The sequence below is a fragment of the Protomyctophum bolini genome, assembly GCF_963924005.1.
Source record: "Protomyctophum bolini genome assembly, chromosome: 7".
NCBI lineage: Eukaryota > Metazoa > Chordata > Actinopteri > Myctophiformes > Myctophidae > Protomyctophum > Protomyctophum bolini.
The window spans coordinates 39,843,177-39,862,175 of record NC_137868.1 but is presented as its reverse complement, the minus strand read 5'-3'; the positions used below and the strand labels follow the sequence as shown (position 1 = coordinate 39,862,175).

Sequence of the window (18,999 nt, the reverse complement as noted above, 5' to 3'; positions counted from 1 at the left end):
CCAACACTTCCTCATTACAAAGTTGTACAAAGTTACAAAGGTAAAAGTTATATGGAAATGAGTAGGAATTGAAGGTTGGTGTAGCTACATCGTACAGTGGCCCTGGCTGTCAGTCTGATATGTATAAGAGGAAAGTCGTTACATGAAGTTATAAACATGCAAGATTAATCTTCCAAAGTCTAACCAAATCATTCTGTCCATGGCACATTGACATATCAAAAAGTAGCCTACTTGATCAATTGATTCACAGCACTGGTGAATGTGGTGATACTGAAACATTGATTTCAATTATTTCAAGTGAATTTATGTAGTGAAATTATGTTAAATGTAAATAATTTCAAGGACCAACAGTTTTATAGAGGCTATGGATACAATAAGATTTTTCATCTCTGGGGCCCCCAATATACACTGTAAAATGTTAATTTAACTCTGAGTGTACAAATGTAACCAATTGGAGTGGACCTGTGAGGCTCTCTGAGTTCTAGACTTGTAGGGTCCATTTGGTTCCTCGTTCCTATATATTTCACCGGGGACCCCCTGGAACCCTGAGGGGGTCCCTTCCTGGGCTGGCTGGACCCCACATTGCGAACCTCGGAACCAGTGCCCGCTTTTAGGTGCCCACCCTGTTTCGGTGCCTGCTGGACCTGATGAAGGCCGCAGAGGCCGAAACGTAGTTTTTTTACCGCTATATTATAATATTATATAATATTATAATACAAATAAGAATTGGGAGCATGAACGTGGTAAAGTGCATGGCCGGATTTAGCCCAATGAGTGTTTTTTGTGCAAAACGAATGCTTGGAATGGATTCAGAATTATGCTATACTTAAATAATGATGAAATGTGGACTTTTTTGCCTTAAATAGGATGTTAATGGTATGGTCACATATTTTGCTAATAACTCAAATTTCCCCGGGTGTTGAATTTCAATCTTTTAGTATTTAAGGTGTGCTATTACACCTTTAGTCAGAAACACATTGGTAAAGACATTTCTTGGTAACGATTTAGTTTCCAGATTGGTCAAATACCTGATAAAATGCCCTTACTAAGATGACATTTGAATCATAAAAGTTTACATTAAACATTTCTGGGTCTAACATGGGGGCTTCCAGACGCGCGCCTTTGGCATCCAAAGTCTCTGTGGTTGAATGCTATTGGTGTTTGAAATGACAGCGACAGCCTATCAGCTCAAGCCTTCTCTACTACATGCAGAAGAAGAAAACGCACTTGTGCTGCTGTCCTCCTACTACAGGCTAATGCTAATTCCCTCCATTGAGACGGAGAACGTTCTAGTTCGGTGAGTCTATAATATCATCATGTCATTTATAATATGTGTGCTTATTTTAAGCGGACGCGATTGTGTCTGTGACATTAGTGCACTTTGATATACCGTATGCTGCTATGCAGGATTTGGACGGGGGGAGACAACTAACGGCGAACTTTTAGTGCATGGCCGCCATTATACCACCGAAGAAGCGTATCCTATCCGCCCTTCTTCTTCGGTCGATTCTTCTTCTTCTTCTTCTTCTGTTCTCTTCATTCACAGAAGAAAGTAAACACACCGTCGCTAGTACAAGTGCAGGCGTGTTGTTTAGTTGCCCAGAAACCTTACTATGTTAGTTATACAACTACTTGGCTCGGCCAACAACACAGTTGTCAGTAGCTGTTAGCCTACTTAGCTATTAAGCTACAAAGCTGCTGGGGGGGAAACGACATTGGCACAGTGAGATGGCCGTCTGTCTTCTTTCTGCTGGCTTAGCATTGTGCTAAGCTATGCTAACCACTGGGACTGGTAGCTAGTAGCTTTACCAGAGAGAGGTGCTCGGACAGGTTGTCCATACCAAGTAAAACCCGGGTATCAATATTTGTTTGAGGCATGGCATTGTACTGTAGTCCAAATTGGTAATCAGGTAGATGTCATGAGTTTATTGAGAGAAAATACACTGATTATTGGAGTGGCCCCTGTCATGAGTAGTGGAGACTTCCATCATATTATTTGTATCATGTTTTATGATCATGTTTTATTGTATTGGACCCTCCGAGCCTACGTTTTTTCCACATCAGTCCATCTAAGTGACAAAGTGAATCTAAAAATCAGGGTGAAGGATTAATCATTATAACAAACAACGAGTGTACTGACATACTAAGGCCCTGCAGTTAGTTGCCCACTGCTCTATATGAAAACCTTCCATTGAATCCACCCCCAGGTATCAACTATGACACCAAAATGCATTTGATAGTATCCCTCTACCTTTTTAAAGATAAGCTGATATCTTGCATTACTTCTCTACCCACCACCCTGTTATTTGAGCAGAGTGCTTTTTCTGGTGCACTGCAATGTGAGGCTGGGTTTTGGCCTGTGGCCAGTGAGGGAGCGAGGCCAGGCAGGCAGCAGGGGTTGTTTTCTATAGTCTGGCAGCTGATAAGCTTCTTTTTTATTGCCCTAAACTATTGTCTATATACATACATTCATGAATCCACTTGCTCACCGGCTGTCAGTATTGAGCAATGTTTTTATATGGGTTTCTTGTGACCCTACCATTAACATCCTATGGCAGGCAAAAATGTCAAATTTTCCTTATGCTTATGTGACGTGTCAAACTAGGGGGATTTCATGATTCTGAATCCATTCCAAGCATTAGTTTTGCACAAAAACACTCCTTGGGCTAAAAACGGCCATAGACGTCAGCACAAAATTAATGTGATGAGGTCAGCACATTTTAGGCACATTTGGGCAAGTGGCTATGGCGGTTTTTAGCCCAAGGAGTGTATTGGGCTACATGTCACATGCTTCCTAAAGCCATAGGACGTTAATGGTAGGTCACAAGAAACCCCTATAAAATAAATTCTCAATACTGACAGCCAGTCAGCAAGTGGATTCATGAATTGTATGTATATAGACAATATTTTAGGCCAATAAAAAATACTACCGGTATATACCAAATTTCCCACCCGTTCACCTCGGCTGCCGGACTAATAGTCTATCATGCAACACCAGCGGTGAAGCCTATCCCCCCCCCCTATGGGTCCAATAAACAGCAAGCAAATAAAAATAATTGATGCTCCAGCTGAACGTAACACGAAATAGTCAGAGCTGAACTTGGCAACGTCTCGGCTTGATGCATGATGAAAATAAAAATTAGCCCAGGTTTGGCCCACGGTGAGTCATTCTTGTCCATGAGGCTTGAAGCTAACCCTGCACTTTGTGTCTTAACTGTCTGTGCACACACAGGATCATGTATGATGCATTGCATACATGCATGCATGCATGCAGGAGCTCAATCTCCCCAGGAGAGGGCAATGTTCACAGCTCTAACATTCTAAATGGGATGCACTGCTTTGACAGGTCATATCAATATCAACACTGTACTGAGGTCAGGACTTTAAACACATGCTGTTGGTCTTCTAAAGCAAGGGTTCTCAAAGTGAGGTCAGGGGACCCCCAGGGGTCCCAAGCACAATTAGTTTATAGCGTTGCAATCATTTTGAACCACTTTTATCCATTTATAAGTTGGCTGTTCAAAAATAGCAGTTGTACAAGCTTAGCTTGCACATCTTATTGATTTATTTTTTCCCCCTTTTTTTGTTGTTGTAAATATTCCCGTTCAGGGGCATTCCTGGCAAAAATAATTCAAGAGGGAGGGTCCTCGGCCAAATGCGTGCAAATTTGGGGGTCCTTGACGTGTCTGAGAACCACTGTTCTAAAGTTTTAAGGGGTGCAGAATGTATTCATGAATGTTAATGTTGTTCCAATGATCATTAAAGAAAGTGAGGGGCGCTCTTATCATTATAAATGGTAAATGGTGCATTTATATAGCGATTTTATCCAAGGCGCTTTACATAGATTGTGCATTACATTCACACCGATGGCAGTGGAAACCAGGCACGGCACCAACCAGCACATCAGGAGCGATTAGGGCCAGGGGTTCATTTCAGTGTCTTGCTCAAGGACACTTCAACACTAACTGGGGGGGGCCCGCCCGGGTTCGAACTGGCAACCTTGCGCTTACCATCCGGCCACTCGACCCCTGGCTGAGCCACTGCCGCCTTGCATCATCATACATCCCATTCCACAATGTGGTACACACACACACACAGGCACACAAAGCTGGGCATGGGAGGGGCTAGCGCCCCTCAAAAAGACAGTAGATGGGTAAAGCCAGGTTGCATCATCTGCATGACCACAACACCCACACACCTGAGGAGTGAGGGCGCGTAAACACAATTTTCACTACTATTCAAAAAGTAAAGCTTTTTTTTCTTTGTGACATTGGCACTCGTGTACTACTCAGTGTAAGCAGTGATGTAAGTAGGTTTTCAATGTAATGAGTCCCGGGATGCAGGGATGGTCTTTTAGATGAGTCCCAGGGACATTTTATGAGCCCCACCACTACAACGACATTACTGTACATGCTGAGTACAGTAGTGCATCCCGTGGATGCAGAGGCCGTTGTTTTATTGCGTCCCTTAACTAACTGCGTTTTGGGATGCAAAATGCACCCGATAGGCGAAAACTGCAAAGAGAACTGATCTAGAAGGTCACGTGTAGTTTAGCTATTTTAACACATAAGGTGGTAAGGTCCCACCTTACCACCTTATAATTATATTATATTATATTATAATAATAATGTTATGTACATACAATTTATGTAGCGCTTTTCAAGGTACTCAAAGTCGCCTCACAGAACAAAATAATACATTTTATTTAGAAAAATAAAGTATATAAAAAGTAAAAAAAGGTTAGAAACTAAGGTAGACAAACAAAGTTTCGAAGGTGTGTTGCAGCTCTGAATTGTGAGCGGGGAGTGAGTTCCACGGTGAATTAAGGGTCGGCCACTGCGAAGGCACTAGTGTCACCCCAGGTTCGCTTATTAGCCTTGTGGGGTTCCAGTTGGTTGACAGTGCTTGGCCTTGAGGGAGCGGGTGGGGACGTGGTGTTCGACGAGTTCAGAGAGGTAGCTCGTATTGGTATTGATGAAATGCCATCGTACAGTATAAAGGTGCCAAGGTCCCAGTGTGTTGTTGAAACGCCGTCGTACACTGATGTATAAAGGTGCTAAGGTCGCAGTTTGTTGATGTTGGCACGGCTGCAGCTTACCGCTCACCGCTCCAAGAGATGGGTCAAATGCGGAGAACAAATTTTACTGCGGTATACTAACCGCCGGTAACCGGTGTGTGACAAATCGTATGCCTTTGACTGTAAGTCAAGCATAATTGTTGATCTCATCTGTTTAAAGCCACAGTAGGTGGCTCCAGGTGAATGTAGTAATGTTCAGCAACTAAAGACGATAAATATTTTCATGGATAAAAATTAGAATCGTGTGAGAATCTCAATTCTTTGTGGAAGAAAATCGAGATTCACATTTGAGCAAGTTAATTAATATTAACGGGTGGGAGAGGCACGCAGCAAAGGCCACCGGCCTTGGGAATCGAGTGTGGTTTGTGTCTTAACCACTTAGCCATCAGCGCCCCATCAGTGGGTCGATGTGACCCAGCTCTGCCCACGTAGACTTGGTGCCATATGCTCCGTCAGAATACAAATCATTTTATTTGGCAGGCACAGTATGCTGCAAATTAATTAGTCCTGGTGCCATTTGTGCTGTAACAACACGTGACTATATAGTAGAGTAGTCATGAACTAAGTGTGTTCGTGTTATGTAAGTGTGTGAATGCAGGACGTGACATTTCAGAGCAGTGAGCATTCACATATAGGGTTAGAAATTAGAATGCGCCAGCCTCCAAATAGAATGTCCCCTCCCCGGGTCAAGTAAGCACAGACCTACATCTTATCGTTGCTGTCGGGCAGAAACCTCTTATCTCGATTACATTTTTTTGTAAATGAATGCCCATACTTGATCATACCACATTAACTACAGCATCGAAACACGAGGCAACGCGTCGTGTTTTGAGCTTGTAGATCTGTTACCTTTGCTATTTTTTGGGGGGGAATTGAATCCTGAAAAGTAACAGTTTTGGACATAATGGGCTTTAATCCTTCCGACAGCGAGACGATCATACAACTGCTGCTTGATGTTTGTTACTCCGTCACATTTACTGTCCAATGATCTTCCTCCCCTGGTCCTCCTCCCGGCAGGTATGGAGAGCTCGTCGGTGTACATGTGCTTCCCCTGCTACCAGGAGTTCAACACCCTGGACGAGGTGCTGCAACACCAGCTGACGTGCACGGCCGAGGCCACGGAGCCTGTCCTGGCTGCGCCCGGAATGACCACCATCAGTGCACCGCTGCGCCACACTCAGGTAATGACCGACCATCATACCGACGCACCGTTGCGCAGCCTCCCAATTCTTTTTGACTGGGGCGAAATGGATTTTGGTTTACATATTAGTCAGTCAATTGGGTTTGTGAAGAGGGGTGGGGCTAGGCCTCCACCACTCTGGAGCTGTCCCTGCGTCACACTCTGTCACATCAACGCACTACTGCGTCACACTCGAGTAGCGGTGCTCACACCCACTCTATGCAGCACTGTTTCACAAACGGTGTGTCGGGGGTCCATCTTTGGGGTCACAGACCGATTTGTATGGTTACATTTTTTGAGTGGTGCAACCACTCCAAGGAACAGCAATGTCCGTGTCCGTGCGCTTATGTGACGTTAACCCACCCATGCGCCTATGTGACTGTCTATGAGCACGAGTATGACTATTAGTACCAGTAGGGGCCAGAAACAGAGAGAGAGAGATAGTGCTGCACTGTTGCCTGCTAATGAGAGAGAGAGAGAGAGAGAGAGAGGGGGGGGAGTTGCACCACTCAGTTCACACAGGTGTGCTTTTTTATTATTATTATTTCAAAATATAAAAAAAATGTTAAACAAAATAACTCAACTTCTCAGCTATTTTCTTTTCATAAATAAACCAAAAGAAGAAGAACTTGGGCCCAGCCTTTGACTCGGCAGAATTGAACAGCATGGTTTGGCCGTTCTCCAAAGGGAGCTCATAATATCTCCTGCCATTTCTCACAAAAATTGTGTGTCTGCTGCACACATATAGTCAGCAAATGATTGATTTCCTGTGATTTAACTCATGAATCCGGCAAAGTTGCCGCAGTCATCTTTCAGGTACAGCAGTAGCACAAATAATGAACTTTCTGGTATTTGTATGCGTCGGTACTAGTATAGCAGTCTCACGTTATATCACCAGCCAATTGCAGCCATGGATCGGCTTTAAGGCCACCGTCCTTGGCCCTGTCACACTGCACGGCCTAAGATGCTTAAGATGAAAGATTAGTTTTTGCCACGTTTACCGGTATGCTGCACTATGGAAAGAAAATGTAACACTAAGACGATGATCTCGGACAGTATGGTGATATTTTCAAATATCAAAATCATACAATATTTATTAGCAAATGCCTCTAGGTATTGTGACTATTGAGGATGACTATTGGTGCTTTCAGAAAATATCCACTAAGTGGATGCAAGGCATTTGACAAAAAAAACCCGGAGCAACCTGCCTAGCAACCTGGGCACAGTAGAGGTATGTGTTTGCCTTCTGCTGGTAGATTTTTATATAAAGCTATAAACCCGCACCGCCGTGGGTTCGGCTATCAAAGGACATTTATGATAACCCGCAGGTCATGGCGATTGGCGACAAGGGTGTTAAGTAGCAGGACGTATAGATAGCATTCATTACAAATTTAGCTGGATGACTGCATAACGTTAATTATTAAAGTAATTCCCATGCTCTGCATAGGCGAGTGTTCGTTGAGTGCTACTGATCATTCGACTGACAGCTAGTCTCAAGCAAGCCTTGAAGGCTCCAGAGACGAACTGGAATGTGCCAGTATGCACTGTAATGTCCTTAACCGTTTCCCAGCCAAAAGAACGTAGCCTGCGTTATTTGTCGGCAACCGACGCTGCCAAAATACGTTGCCTTTCAGTCGATTTAGTCTCTGAAGAGCTAATACAGGCACAGCACGTTCATCTTTTTGTGTTTCCCTCGGTCTCTCAGATCACTTGTTTGCATTCAAAGCGTTTCAATAATGGGAAATATGAGTGCTAGGGAGTTTGAGTGCTTGGCAGCATTAACTGACAAATCTTTTCTTTTGATTTCCCTTTTTACAGTTATTTTGTCTCCCCTTTTTCAACAGCCATATCATAGTCATTATTATGACAATTCTCGATTCCTTGTTTATTCCCGCCTAGACTCTATTCTTGTCACTGCTAACCGCTACAGTTGGTGCTAGGGAGAACACACAGCGCATGTTAAGCCTTGTGCTTAAAGGAGGAGTTCACACAGCAGTAGGAGCACCTTTTACCTATACACAGGTTTAATTTTAGTTTTTAGTTCAATGTTTGTTTTGTAAACGCCATTGACAATGAAGGGAAAATGTGTCTTAATGTGCCTCATTACGTCATATTGTCTCTTTATTGTTAATGGCGTTTAATGTTTGTGTTGGCACCGTTTGTTTTACGTCACCATTACATCACCTAATCAACATGAGTTAGACTTTAATATATCAGCGCCCCTCACTTCACACTTTATTGACTTGTACGCCTCCGATGAGCACCTGGCTGTCTCTTTTTCTCTGCCAGTAGGAGTTGTTGGAATAAGTTCGATCAATTTCACACTCCATGATGAAGCCTTGAGTTCATGGAAATGTTTCAGTTTCATCCCTAAGCCAATCAGTAAATGAGTGGGCCTCCTATCCAGTCTCCTACAGACTATTGACTTGGGAATGCAACAAAAACAGTGAATTCAAGCCTTCGTGGGGCGTGGGTGAACTACTCCTTGAAGCTTTACGCTTTTCATGGTCTTTGGCGTATATTCACCATATAATGCAGTCAGACCGAGCAGATAAAAACTAAATTCTAATTATTGTTCAATTCCCAATGTGATTTTTAAAAGTTCAGGCCCCTTACTTTTTTCCCCCCTTAATTAACAATATGAAGATGAAATAAATCATTTTTCTGTGTCTTTTGGGGGCCTTTTATTTCTGCCAGGGGAACAAACTGCGACACATTTATTAGTATTTGTTTCTCTCTAATGTAAGAAATGTATGCATGCATATGTAAATTCGTTAATTTCGTTTGTGGAACTTGTGGTGCCTTGTAAATTGGGAGAGCCCTGTGGGTTTCCTTACATTATGCATCATATTCAATACGTCGTACAAAGGGAAATATACCGCGTTGTCTATTATAGCCTAACTCTGGGATGTATTCCTCCGGGATCCATTTCATCAGCGTGTCGAGCTTCATTAATTCAGAGTTTTACAAAGAAAGCGGCCTGTGTTTCACAGTCTGAGAGTCCTATAGCCCATTTAGGCCTGACGTAAAAAAAAAGAAAAGACGTTCGCTCTGAAAGAATATACATGTTCAAAGATTTGTGCCGCATTTTTACGATTTTTCAAAAATAGCAGACTTACAAGTTCATGGCGCGCTATGAGCTTTTTCAATAGCTAAATTATTAAAAAGCAAAGATTTTGCACACCTACAGGTGCGTAGGAGAGGGTACGGTGCCCCAAAAATGAACAAGGAACAAACACCCTCAACAACATAATGTTTAAAAGACCAAAAAGGGTTCCCGCCCAGAATGGGATAATGACTCGATGTATTCCATTCTGTTTGACACACTCGTGTCTCGCCTCGGCAGGCTTCGCTATACCTTAATGTCTTTAGCGGTGCCTAACTGCTCCTATGACTGTATGTATACTGTACAGCTCCGTCTCACTGAATTAGAAGATTTTGTAAAAGTTAATTTTCTTCTGTAATATAATTCGAAAAGTGAAACTTTCATATATTCTCAATTCATTGTGCATAAAGTGAAGCATTTAAAACCCTTTTTTTGTTTTAATCTTGATGATTATGACATACAGCTAATACAAATCTCAATGGATTTGAATATTTTACGAGACCACTTTTATTATTATTATTTTTTTGTTATGATAAATGTTGATTCATGGTGTTTTGAATAAAAAGAAAACACCATTGGAGCAAATCTGTGTGCGGACTCTCTTCTCTTCACATCATGACAATAAACATAATGTTTTGGGCCAAACAAAGAATTAGAAAGAAGAGAAAAACTGCAGGTTACAACACTTTTTGTTGTTGTTTTTAATCTTTGTAATTATTTGTTTGGTCCAAAATATTGTGTTTGTTGTCATGATTTGTCACAACTCGAGTTGGCTTTGTACGACGCTTATACGGTCTTTAAATAAATACTTTTTGGTGTGTCCTCCTGGTTCAGGGACACATCAGACAGACAGTGGTGTGTCCTCCTGGTTCAGGGAATCAGGGACACATCAGACAGACAGTGGTGTGTCCTCCTGGTTCAGGGAATCAGGGACACATCAGATAGCGGATTTGAATGTTATAAACCCGTAATCACCAGTAAGTATGTTCTTATTATCTTAAGACCATGGAGCCAGTATGGACATTTCTTACATATCGACGTTGTTTTACGTTGTCAGCCATTGTCCGGCCACATAAGAAAACATAAAGTTTAGCACAGTTTCCAGATGTTTTCGCTTCGGGTACAGTCATTTCACTTCTGCGTATCCTATAGTTGCCTACTTGTAGGTTGTAGGAAATGTCCATACTGGCTCCATTGCATGGTCTTGATAAGAACAAGCTGTATGTTTATGAGTTGATAACATGGGCGTGTATCAGACACAGTGGTGTGTCCTTCTCTTGATGGATCGCTGTATGTCCTTATCCGAGATGAGTCTCCTAAGTGCTATTATGGCTTCCCGGGCGCCATTTACCACCCGTCAGCTGGCATATTACAATCATCCCCACTTCATTAGACAGATTATGACAATTTGTGTCTGCAACATGTGACACTGCTGTAAAAACAGGGGCTATTTATGTTTCAAATGGATGTGGAGAGCTATTACAACACGCACAATCATCTCCCCCCCCGTCTCCTCCCAGATCAGATGTTTGTATTCAGAGAGCTTCAATAATGGGACATATGAGTGCTATTAGAGTCGATGCTTGGTAGCATTTACTGAGAAATCTATAAATGATGAATACAGGAGGTGAAGCTAAGAGTGCTTAATGCTGTTGAAGTGAAACGGTGTTTGCGTTTCCGGGCTACACTTTGACTGAGAATCTGAGAATATTTATTAGAAAGCAACGTTGTGCAGTGATGGGTAAGCGTGGCCAGTGGTGAAAACCAAGTACATTTACTTAAGTACTGTGCTTAAGTTAAGTACATGTACAGACAGTATACATTTGAAAACTTGAAATGGGACCATCTGCATAGTAAGCACTTTCTACTTTTGGTGCCTTCGGTACATTTTGATGCCAATACCTTTTATATCAATGTTCGAATTGAGGACTTTTACTAGAGTAGTTCTCAGATCGGTGAACCAGTATTCTGCAGCGTTTGCTCCATGCGCGCCCCGCCCCTCTAGACCAGAAAGCACGCTGGCTAGGCCAGGCTATTGCAGTATTGATACTTTTACCTAAGTAAAATTGAGTAGCCTACTTTAGTCCATCAGTGATGGTAGCATGCAACAGGCTGCAATAGACTGCTAATTTATTTTTGCATCGCCTGGGCATCATAATTTGATGCTGCTGTGTTTCTCCTCAAACTGTCGATGTGATCGCTCCCCGCGTGAATAAACATGTTCAATCCATCATGTCTCGACGTTAAATCCATCATAGCTGACATGGCATGAGTCATAGCTGTCCCTTTGGTATAAACAGGCTGTTCTTTTTTCATTCGAGGGCATCTTGACCTGCACTTTCTGCATCCTTTAGTCGTTTAGTCAGTCAGTACTTGGGACTCGTCCTTCAGTCGTGCACATAAAACTCCCACATGCAAGGATTTATCTGACATGACGGGGTGGCCAATGAATGGTCCTTCTGTTACCTGGTAACAAAACTTTACCTATACTTAATGCCACCCTTTCCAGGGTACAGGCCGTCGATGAGGGTCCTCCAGAGTTCTCTGTCACTGGCGTTCTTTTCCATCTGCGACCAGGTGGTGCATCCCAGCCTCTTGGCGTCTGCCCGGAGATCCCTCTGCCAGGTGTTTTTGGGGCCAAGTTCCAAGTCAGAGCCTGTCTGCAGGTCTTACATTCCATGTTCCAAATGGCAATGCTTTTCCTGGTTGAGAGAAGGAAGGGGGGGTCGGTCCTGCGGCTTCCAGGGGGCTCCTGGCTTTCACCACCTAACGTCATACGCGTCCTCGAGCTGAAGAACTTCTCTCTCCCAGACTAGTGCCCAATTCTCTTTCTGTATCCTTGTCGTCGTTTCTGAAACAAACGGAAAGTGTTTTACGGGGTGGGGTTGTTGGGGCCCCCAACCCCCAACCTAGAGGACCGGGTGCTGCTTTTTGTGTCCGACCTCTACTCTAAAACCTGCCCGGCATGGTTGAACCTGCTGAGGGTATATGAGCCCCCCTCCGGCATAGCCTTCTAGTGTTTAGTCTGAACAAGTCTGAGAGCAATGATTCTGACTGAAAAATTACAGATGGCCATTTGTTATTCCAAATATAAATAAATAAACAGTACAGGTGGTTACTATAATTGTAGAGGGTGTTTTGACTGAGTGAGGAACAGAGGAACACCGATATCTTCTATAGTGTTTAGTCTGAACATTAAGTCTGAGAGCTATGATTCTGACTGAAAAATTACAGATGGCCATTTGTTGTTCCAAAATAAATAAGCATTACAGGTGGTTATTATAATTGTAGAGGGTGTTACGACTGAGTGAGGAACAGAGGAACACAGATATCTATAGTGCTTGTCTGAACATTAAGTCTGAGAGCAATGCTTCTGACTGAAAAAGTACAGATGGCCATTTGTTATTCCAAAAATAAATAAATAAACATTACAGGTGGTTACTATAATTTTAGAGGGTGTTACGACTGAGTGAGGAAAGGAGAGATATCTTATGCAGTGTAGTTAAGTGAATCATTATGTAACTCGTGATCTATTACTCATATTTTAACACCACAGTGGGTTTAACCCATGTTGGGCGGGAACCCCTTTTGGTGTTAGCATTATGTTGTGCTTTAGCTATTGAAAAATAGCAGATCTACAGGCTCATAGCACGCCACCGAGTGGCACACTACGAGCTTGTAGCTCTGCTATTTTTGAAAAATCGAAGAACGACTGACATAGAAACATAGCTTTTTCAGAAAAATCAAACAGACATTTTTTTTAATCTGATCTCAGGTCAAAATGGCACATACCTTCTTAATTACTGTACATGCTTATTTGTTTGGGGGGGGGGGGGGGGCAATTATTTTGTTTACCTTTTTTTTTTTTTTTTCACCCAATTTAGTCATAGCTCCTATACGGTGGGTTCCAGGGAAAGAGCACAGACAACCACATCTCCTCTGACACGCGTTACGTCAAGGTTATTTTTATTCCTGACATTGAGGAGTTTCACTGGGAGGAGGAGGAGGAGGAGGACACAATGCATACGGATGAATACGCTTCGTTATACCACCCCGCTGAAGCAGTAGCGACAGCTCCCCCTCCCCCCTCCTCCACACCCACAAACACGGCCGGCAGTCGTTGTGTGTGTGGATGGTCAGACCAGGGGGCACTGTGGAGGATTCATATTATGCAACTATTGTACAGTTCTTGTTTTATTTGTATGTTTTTTTTTTTGTGTGGCTTTCGCAATTATTTCATATAGAGGGACAGACAGTAGGCTGACAGGAAAGGGGGGGGGGGGGGGGGGTGACATGCAGTAAAGGCCGTCGGGATCGGGAGTCGAACCCGCGGCACACTGCCAGACTTGGACTACCGGCCAAGGTGCCTGGACCGCTGAGCCACGGCCCAGGCCAACTATTACACAGTTCTGACCAAGCAATCTGATTGGTAAAGCTGGCTCTCCAGCTGTCCTCAAATGTGCATGACGGCACACCTATAGCCGTTCTCAAATATAAGACGTGGGGATGTTAACAACTAATCGTTAATCGATGAATCGCCATTAAGAGATTCTTCAATTAAACTTAACAGTTAATTAATTGAAAATTGGGCGGTTTTCTGTGAATGTAATGCTGTGGCCGTGGAATGCACATGTGGGCGGGTTAAAAAAAGAAAAGTGCCCCCCCCCCCCCCCACCTTGGTAGTTGGTAGCCACAGAAATGTCTCTGCTTTTGCACGTGATGTGACGGACAAGACAGTGCCCGTTTCATTACATTTTATACCTCATACAAAGATGCCATAGCCTGGCTCTGTATCAAATAAATATTTGTATTATTACATATCAGCAAAATCAACCAACTGGTTAATCGATCGATATGGTTATCAATGATCAACTAACGAATTCATTGATAATTTGCCTAATCACTCAATGGGCCTAATCAAAATATACACAATTTTAACTGCTGTTGATGTTAATCCTCAGTTGATTTGCCTGTGTACTAGAAGCTCCTCCCACTCTGACATCCTCATTGGCTCTGCTGGTCAGACGGTGTCTCGGTGACAGCGCCACGATGGATTTACTTAGAAGTTTAAAATGCATGTAATAAATAAGTAAATCGGTCTTAAATGACATTGTGCTAACCAACCAGTGAAGTTTAGTTTCTCTGTGTGTGTGTGTGTGTGTGTGGTATTGAAACACGGTGTAAGCACCTCTTTCTTGACTGCAATAATGAGGGACCGTAGAGCACGCCCGATTGTGTAATGTGACTTAACCCATTCTGACCTGAGATCAGATTCATACGAGGTTTCCACTGGACACACACTGGTCTGATTAACCCATTCTGACCTGAGATCAGATTCTAAAAATGTCAGTCGTTCTTTGATTTTTCAAAAATAGCAGACCTACAAGCTCGTAGCGCGCCACTTGGTGGCGCGCTACGAGCCAAAATGGGTTCCCGTTCAGAATGGGTTAATTCTCGCGCGGGGGCGGGCAGGAACTTTACCCCGGCACCGCCCGATCGGCGCTTAATTACATTCTGGCGTTCATATGCGGCTATGGAGTTTATAGCCACACATGAGCCCAACTTATGTTTAATCAGTGATTGGGTTCGTGGGAAAAGGGCACTCTACGCCGACAGTGAACACCGCCCCGTCTCCCGGTGCCCTTTTCGTAATGGATAATGAATAATCCTGTGTATCTATCTGCCAGAAGTCCCCTTTATTAAATGTGCTAAAAATACTCATGTATGACCTTAACTGGACGAGAACACCTTTTTGGTGTTTTAAGCACTTTTATACTTTAGCTGTTGGGAAAAAATAGCAGATCTACAAGCTCGGCGCTTGTAGATCTGCTATTTTTGGAAGAAAAAAAACATTGAATATATTCTTTCAGAGTAAACGTTTTTAACTCAAATCTTTGCTTCTGGGGGGTCCCTGGAACCTCATATTTACAGATGGGTGTTGGCGGCCAATTACATACATTTGTGGGGGTCCTTGACATGACATAGAAACATGGGGTTTTTCAGAAAACTGTCATTATTTAGAAGACATTTTTTTAATTTCGACGTCGAGCATAAATGGGTTAAAGGCCCCGGAGTTTTGCCAGTGGTTCTTTAACTGCATCAGTTTACACTGTGCGCTTTCAGCGGGTGTATGTAAACTAGGCTCTGTTAGTCAACACCATGTCTACACAAATTATACATTAGAGGCTGAGTAAATAAACCATTTTGCAATTCAAATAAAGCATGAATTATTACTCAGCGTGGCGCTCGGAAACAAACAGCTCCCGCTCGCCACCCACACGCGGTGTCCCGACTGCGCCATAAATCTAGAACAGTGAAACAAACGGCCCCTGCTATTAGGCCATTGTTATGTGAGACACGTTGGTTCGCTCTCGAACGAGAAGCCAGGCGTCTTTAACCTCGACCTTGAAAGTTGCCGCGTCCATCCATTTTGGACGGAGGCGAAACTTGGACGTGAAACCACAGGGAGTGACCCCTTTCTGCAACCCTGAAAGTCCTGCTGATATTTATCGGCGGGGGCCGGGTCCATGGATTCCTTATCTAGCTCCTGTCTGGACCAGTGCCTCGGAGGAGCCCCTGGCTCCCGAACGCGTGCTCTCATTGACCTCACTGCTGCACCATTAACATGGAATTCTCATCCCTCATCCGCCAAGCCGGCGCGTTGGAGAGGGAAGAAAAAATAAACTCCTGTTCCAGGTTGAATCGACTCAACCCCCATTATGCACAGCAGCCACTATCGAGAGTCTGGGTACCGAGGCTACTGTTTTGTTAAGCACTGCACTGCTCTGCTCCGTCTGCATCACAAGAGGCACATTAGTTTTTATGAAGGAAAAAAAGCAAAAGGGTGACGAAGTGGATCATCAAATGTGGCTTATTGAGCGGTGCCTTACCCATTTAGACCCGAGTTAAAAACATTCACTTTGAAAGAATATATATTCATAGATTTGCGGCACATTTTAGCGATTTTTCAAAAATAGCAGACCTACAAGCTCGTGGCGCGCCACTCGGTGGCGCGCTATGAGCTTGTAGATCTGCTATTTTCCAATAGCTAAAGCATAACATAATGTTTAAAACACCAAAATGTGCTAACCACTCCAATGAACATCTATGTAGCGGGGGGGGGGCAATCTGTTGAAATTGTGCAGCGTGGACGTGTGTGTCTATGTGTCCCTATGTCTGTTTACGCAGCATACCAGTCATACACACACTGCACCGCTTAGTTCACGCGGTTGGGTGTGATTCTGTTTCCTTCATCTCTTTTCCTTTGTCCCAGCAGGTGTTCAGCCAGCTAATAGCTCCCGCCGAGTCTGTCGTGGCCGCCGCCATCCAGACCCAGTCGGCGGCGGCGGAAGCCTCCATGAAGAAAGCGGCGCCCGGCGGCACCAGGCTGCACGCCGTCGGCAGCGTGGCCGTGTCGGACCAGCCCCGCATCCTCTACCAGTGCGGGGACTGCGACGAGCTGTTCAAGAGCCTGGACCAGTGGCAGCAGCACCGCAAGGAGGGAGCGTGTCTTCAGGTCGACGCCACGGCGTCCAGACCGGACGACGCGGAGGAGGAGGAGACCGGGCCGGAGGTCGAGGTCGATCCCGAAGCCGAGGGTCGGTCGGAAGCGGAGCCCGATGAAGCCCAGGTGGAGGTTAAAGTTGAACCGGGGACCGTGTCGTCGTCGCTGCCGGGCCCTGATATGGAGGAACCGTCGACGGCACAAACCGGATCTTCAGAACTACCTGTCCCCGACGAAACGGAATCTTCGGAACTGGCAGGCCCCGACGTGACCGGGTCTTCGGCACAGCCAGACGCCGATGACGGCGTATCTTCGGCACAACCCGGCTCCGACGAGACCGGATCTTCAGCACAGACGCCGGCGGAAGCCGTACCGACGGCAGAGACCAATCAGCAGTCTGCCAAAGAGGCCTCCGCGGCAGAGAGCTCCTCTTCGGCTCAGAACTCCTCGGAACCCCCGGACGCCGGTAACAACCAGGACGCGGAGGAGGAGGAGGAGACCTCAACGTACCGACGGCGAGGGCTCATCAAGAAGGTGAAGCCCGACCCGGTGCTCCTGTGCGTGGACTGCGGCTCCAGCTTCTCCATCGTGTCGGAGCTGGTGGCCCACCGCAAGAGCCAGCACGGCCTGGAGGAGGCGCTGCACCGCTGCCTGATCTGCGGGGAGAGCTTCCTCAACACCACCCTCTTCCTCTACCACCGCAAGCAGCACCGCGTGGGCGCGGCGACGGAGATCGTAGTCGGTCCCCCCGGGGGGGAGGAGGAGGACTGCTCTCAGAGCAACGGTCTAAAGGACAAGGAGGACGCCATCGACGCGCCTACCTTCACCCAGTCCGAGTCGTTCCTGTGCACCCGCTGCGGGGAGGACTTCGGCGCCGAGAGGTCGCTGGCCGCGCATCGCCGGGACACGCACGGCCTGGACGAGGTCCTCCACCGCTGTGAGCAGTGCGAGCAGGAGTTCATGAACACCACCCGCTACCTGTACCACCGCCGGACGCACCGCACCACCACCCCCGCTACAGGCCCCCCCGGGGAGGAGGGGGAGGCTCTCGCTGACCTTCAGGGTAGCCCCAGGAAGAGACTGCTCTCCCCTACGTCGTCTGAGTCCATCTCACCCTTGCCTAAGCGAGGCAGACCACAGCACTCGGGCAACAGTCCAGTCAAAGGTAGGTGCTGTCACCGTTACAAAATGAAGTTGACGATTCATTGTCACACAAATAATTGGGATGAACGTTTTTGTTTTTGTTTTTTTGTTTATTGAATGGATCCCCATTAGCTGACTCCGGGGCGACAGCTAATCTTCCTGGGGTCCATATAAAATACATACAAAAAGTACATGAATACATAATTACAATTTATTCTATAAAAATGAAATGCAACATAATAAGAATAACATTATGGTCATGTGGTCAGCTGTAACAAGTGTTCTTTTAAAGCATATTTGAAAGATAATTCATTTTGTGTTATGTTAATGTGAGGTGGTAACATGTTCCAAAATGATTTTATATATATTATTATTATATATTCAGGAGGTTCGTTTTTGGAGCAGGGAGTGATAAATGACAGAGTACTGGTGTTATGATTATGTCACTTGATTTTAATAACTGTTTGAAGAAGTAATCTGGTGTTTAATTAGAAATTATGCTTCTAACAAACATGAGGACACTGCAACAGAGTTTGTTTTTAACAGATAACCAGTACAGGCGTTTATGCATATATTCAATAATTGTAGAACAATGAAGTGCCAGTCTGGCACTTCATCAAAATAATTGTGATTATCTAAAATAATTGCGATTAGGCGAGTCTTATGTAATGACTGTGACAGGCCTAGTCAAAGTGTGTGTTCAATCATTTTCACATTGATTACACACAGAGGGCTGTCCTCGGCTAAATACATTCTTCTAATGTAATCAATTAATCTCGGGTCATTTAATCGACAAATCTGTAAAATGGTGTTGTGCCACAATACTGTCATGGAGAGACAGACCAGCCATTTCAGGTTGAGTGAGGTTGAAAACTGAACGTTCTAATGTTGATTACACAATGACTACTCGATATAGAAAGTATACAGACTGGAAGAATGAAAAGGTTATATATTGTTTTCATTTATCATGGAAAATATATACTAATGAC

General features: G+C 44.5%; 1 protein-coding gene across 1 annotated transcript in view; it reads left to right on the top strand.

The window, feature by feature from the left end:
* Window positions 1-1,215: 1,215 nt before the first annotated feature.
* znf574 (zinc finger protein 574) overlaps window positions 1,216-18,999 on the top strand; it is a 39,582-nt gene continuing 21,798 nt past the window's right edge. Inside the window, exons 1-3 of the mRNA XM_080767660.1 lie at window positions 1,216-1,297; window positions 6,095-6,258; window positions 16,640-18,032. Coding sequence (XP_080623786.1) covers window positions 6,097-6,258; window positions 16,640-18,032 — 1,555 coding nt within the window. The 5' untranslated portion in view covers window positions 1,216-1,297; window positions 6,095-6,096. The remainder of the gene's footprint in view (window positions 1,298-6,094; window positions 6,259-16,639; window positions 18,033-18,999) is intronic.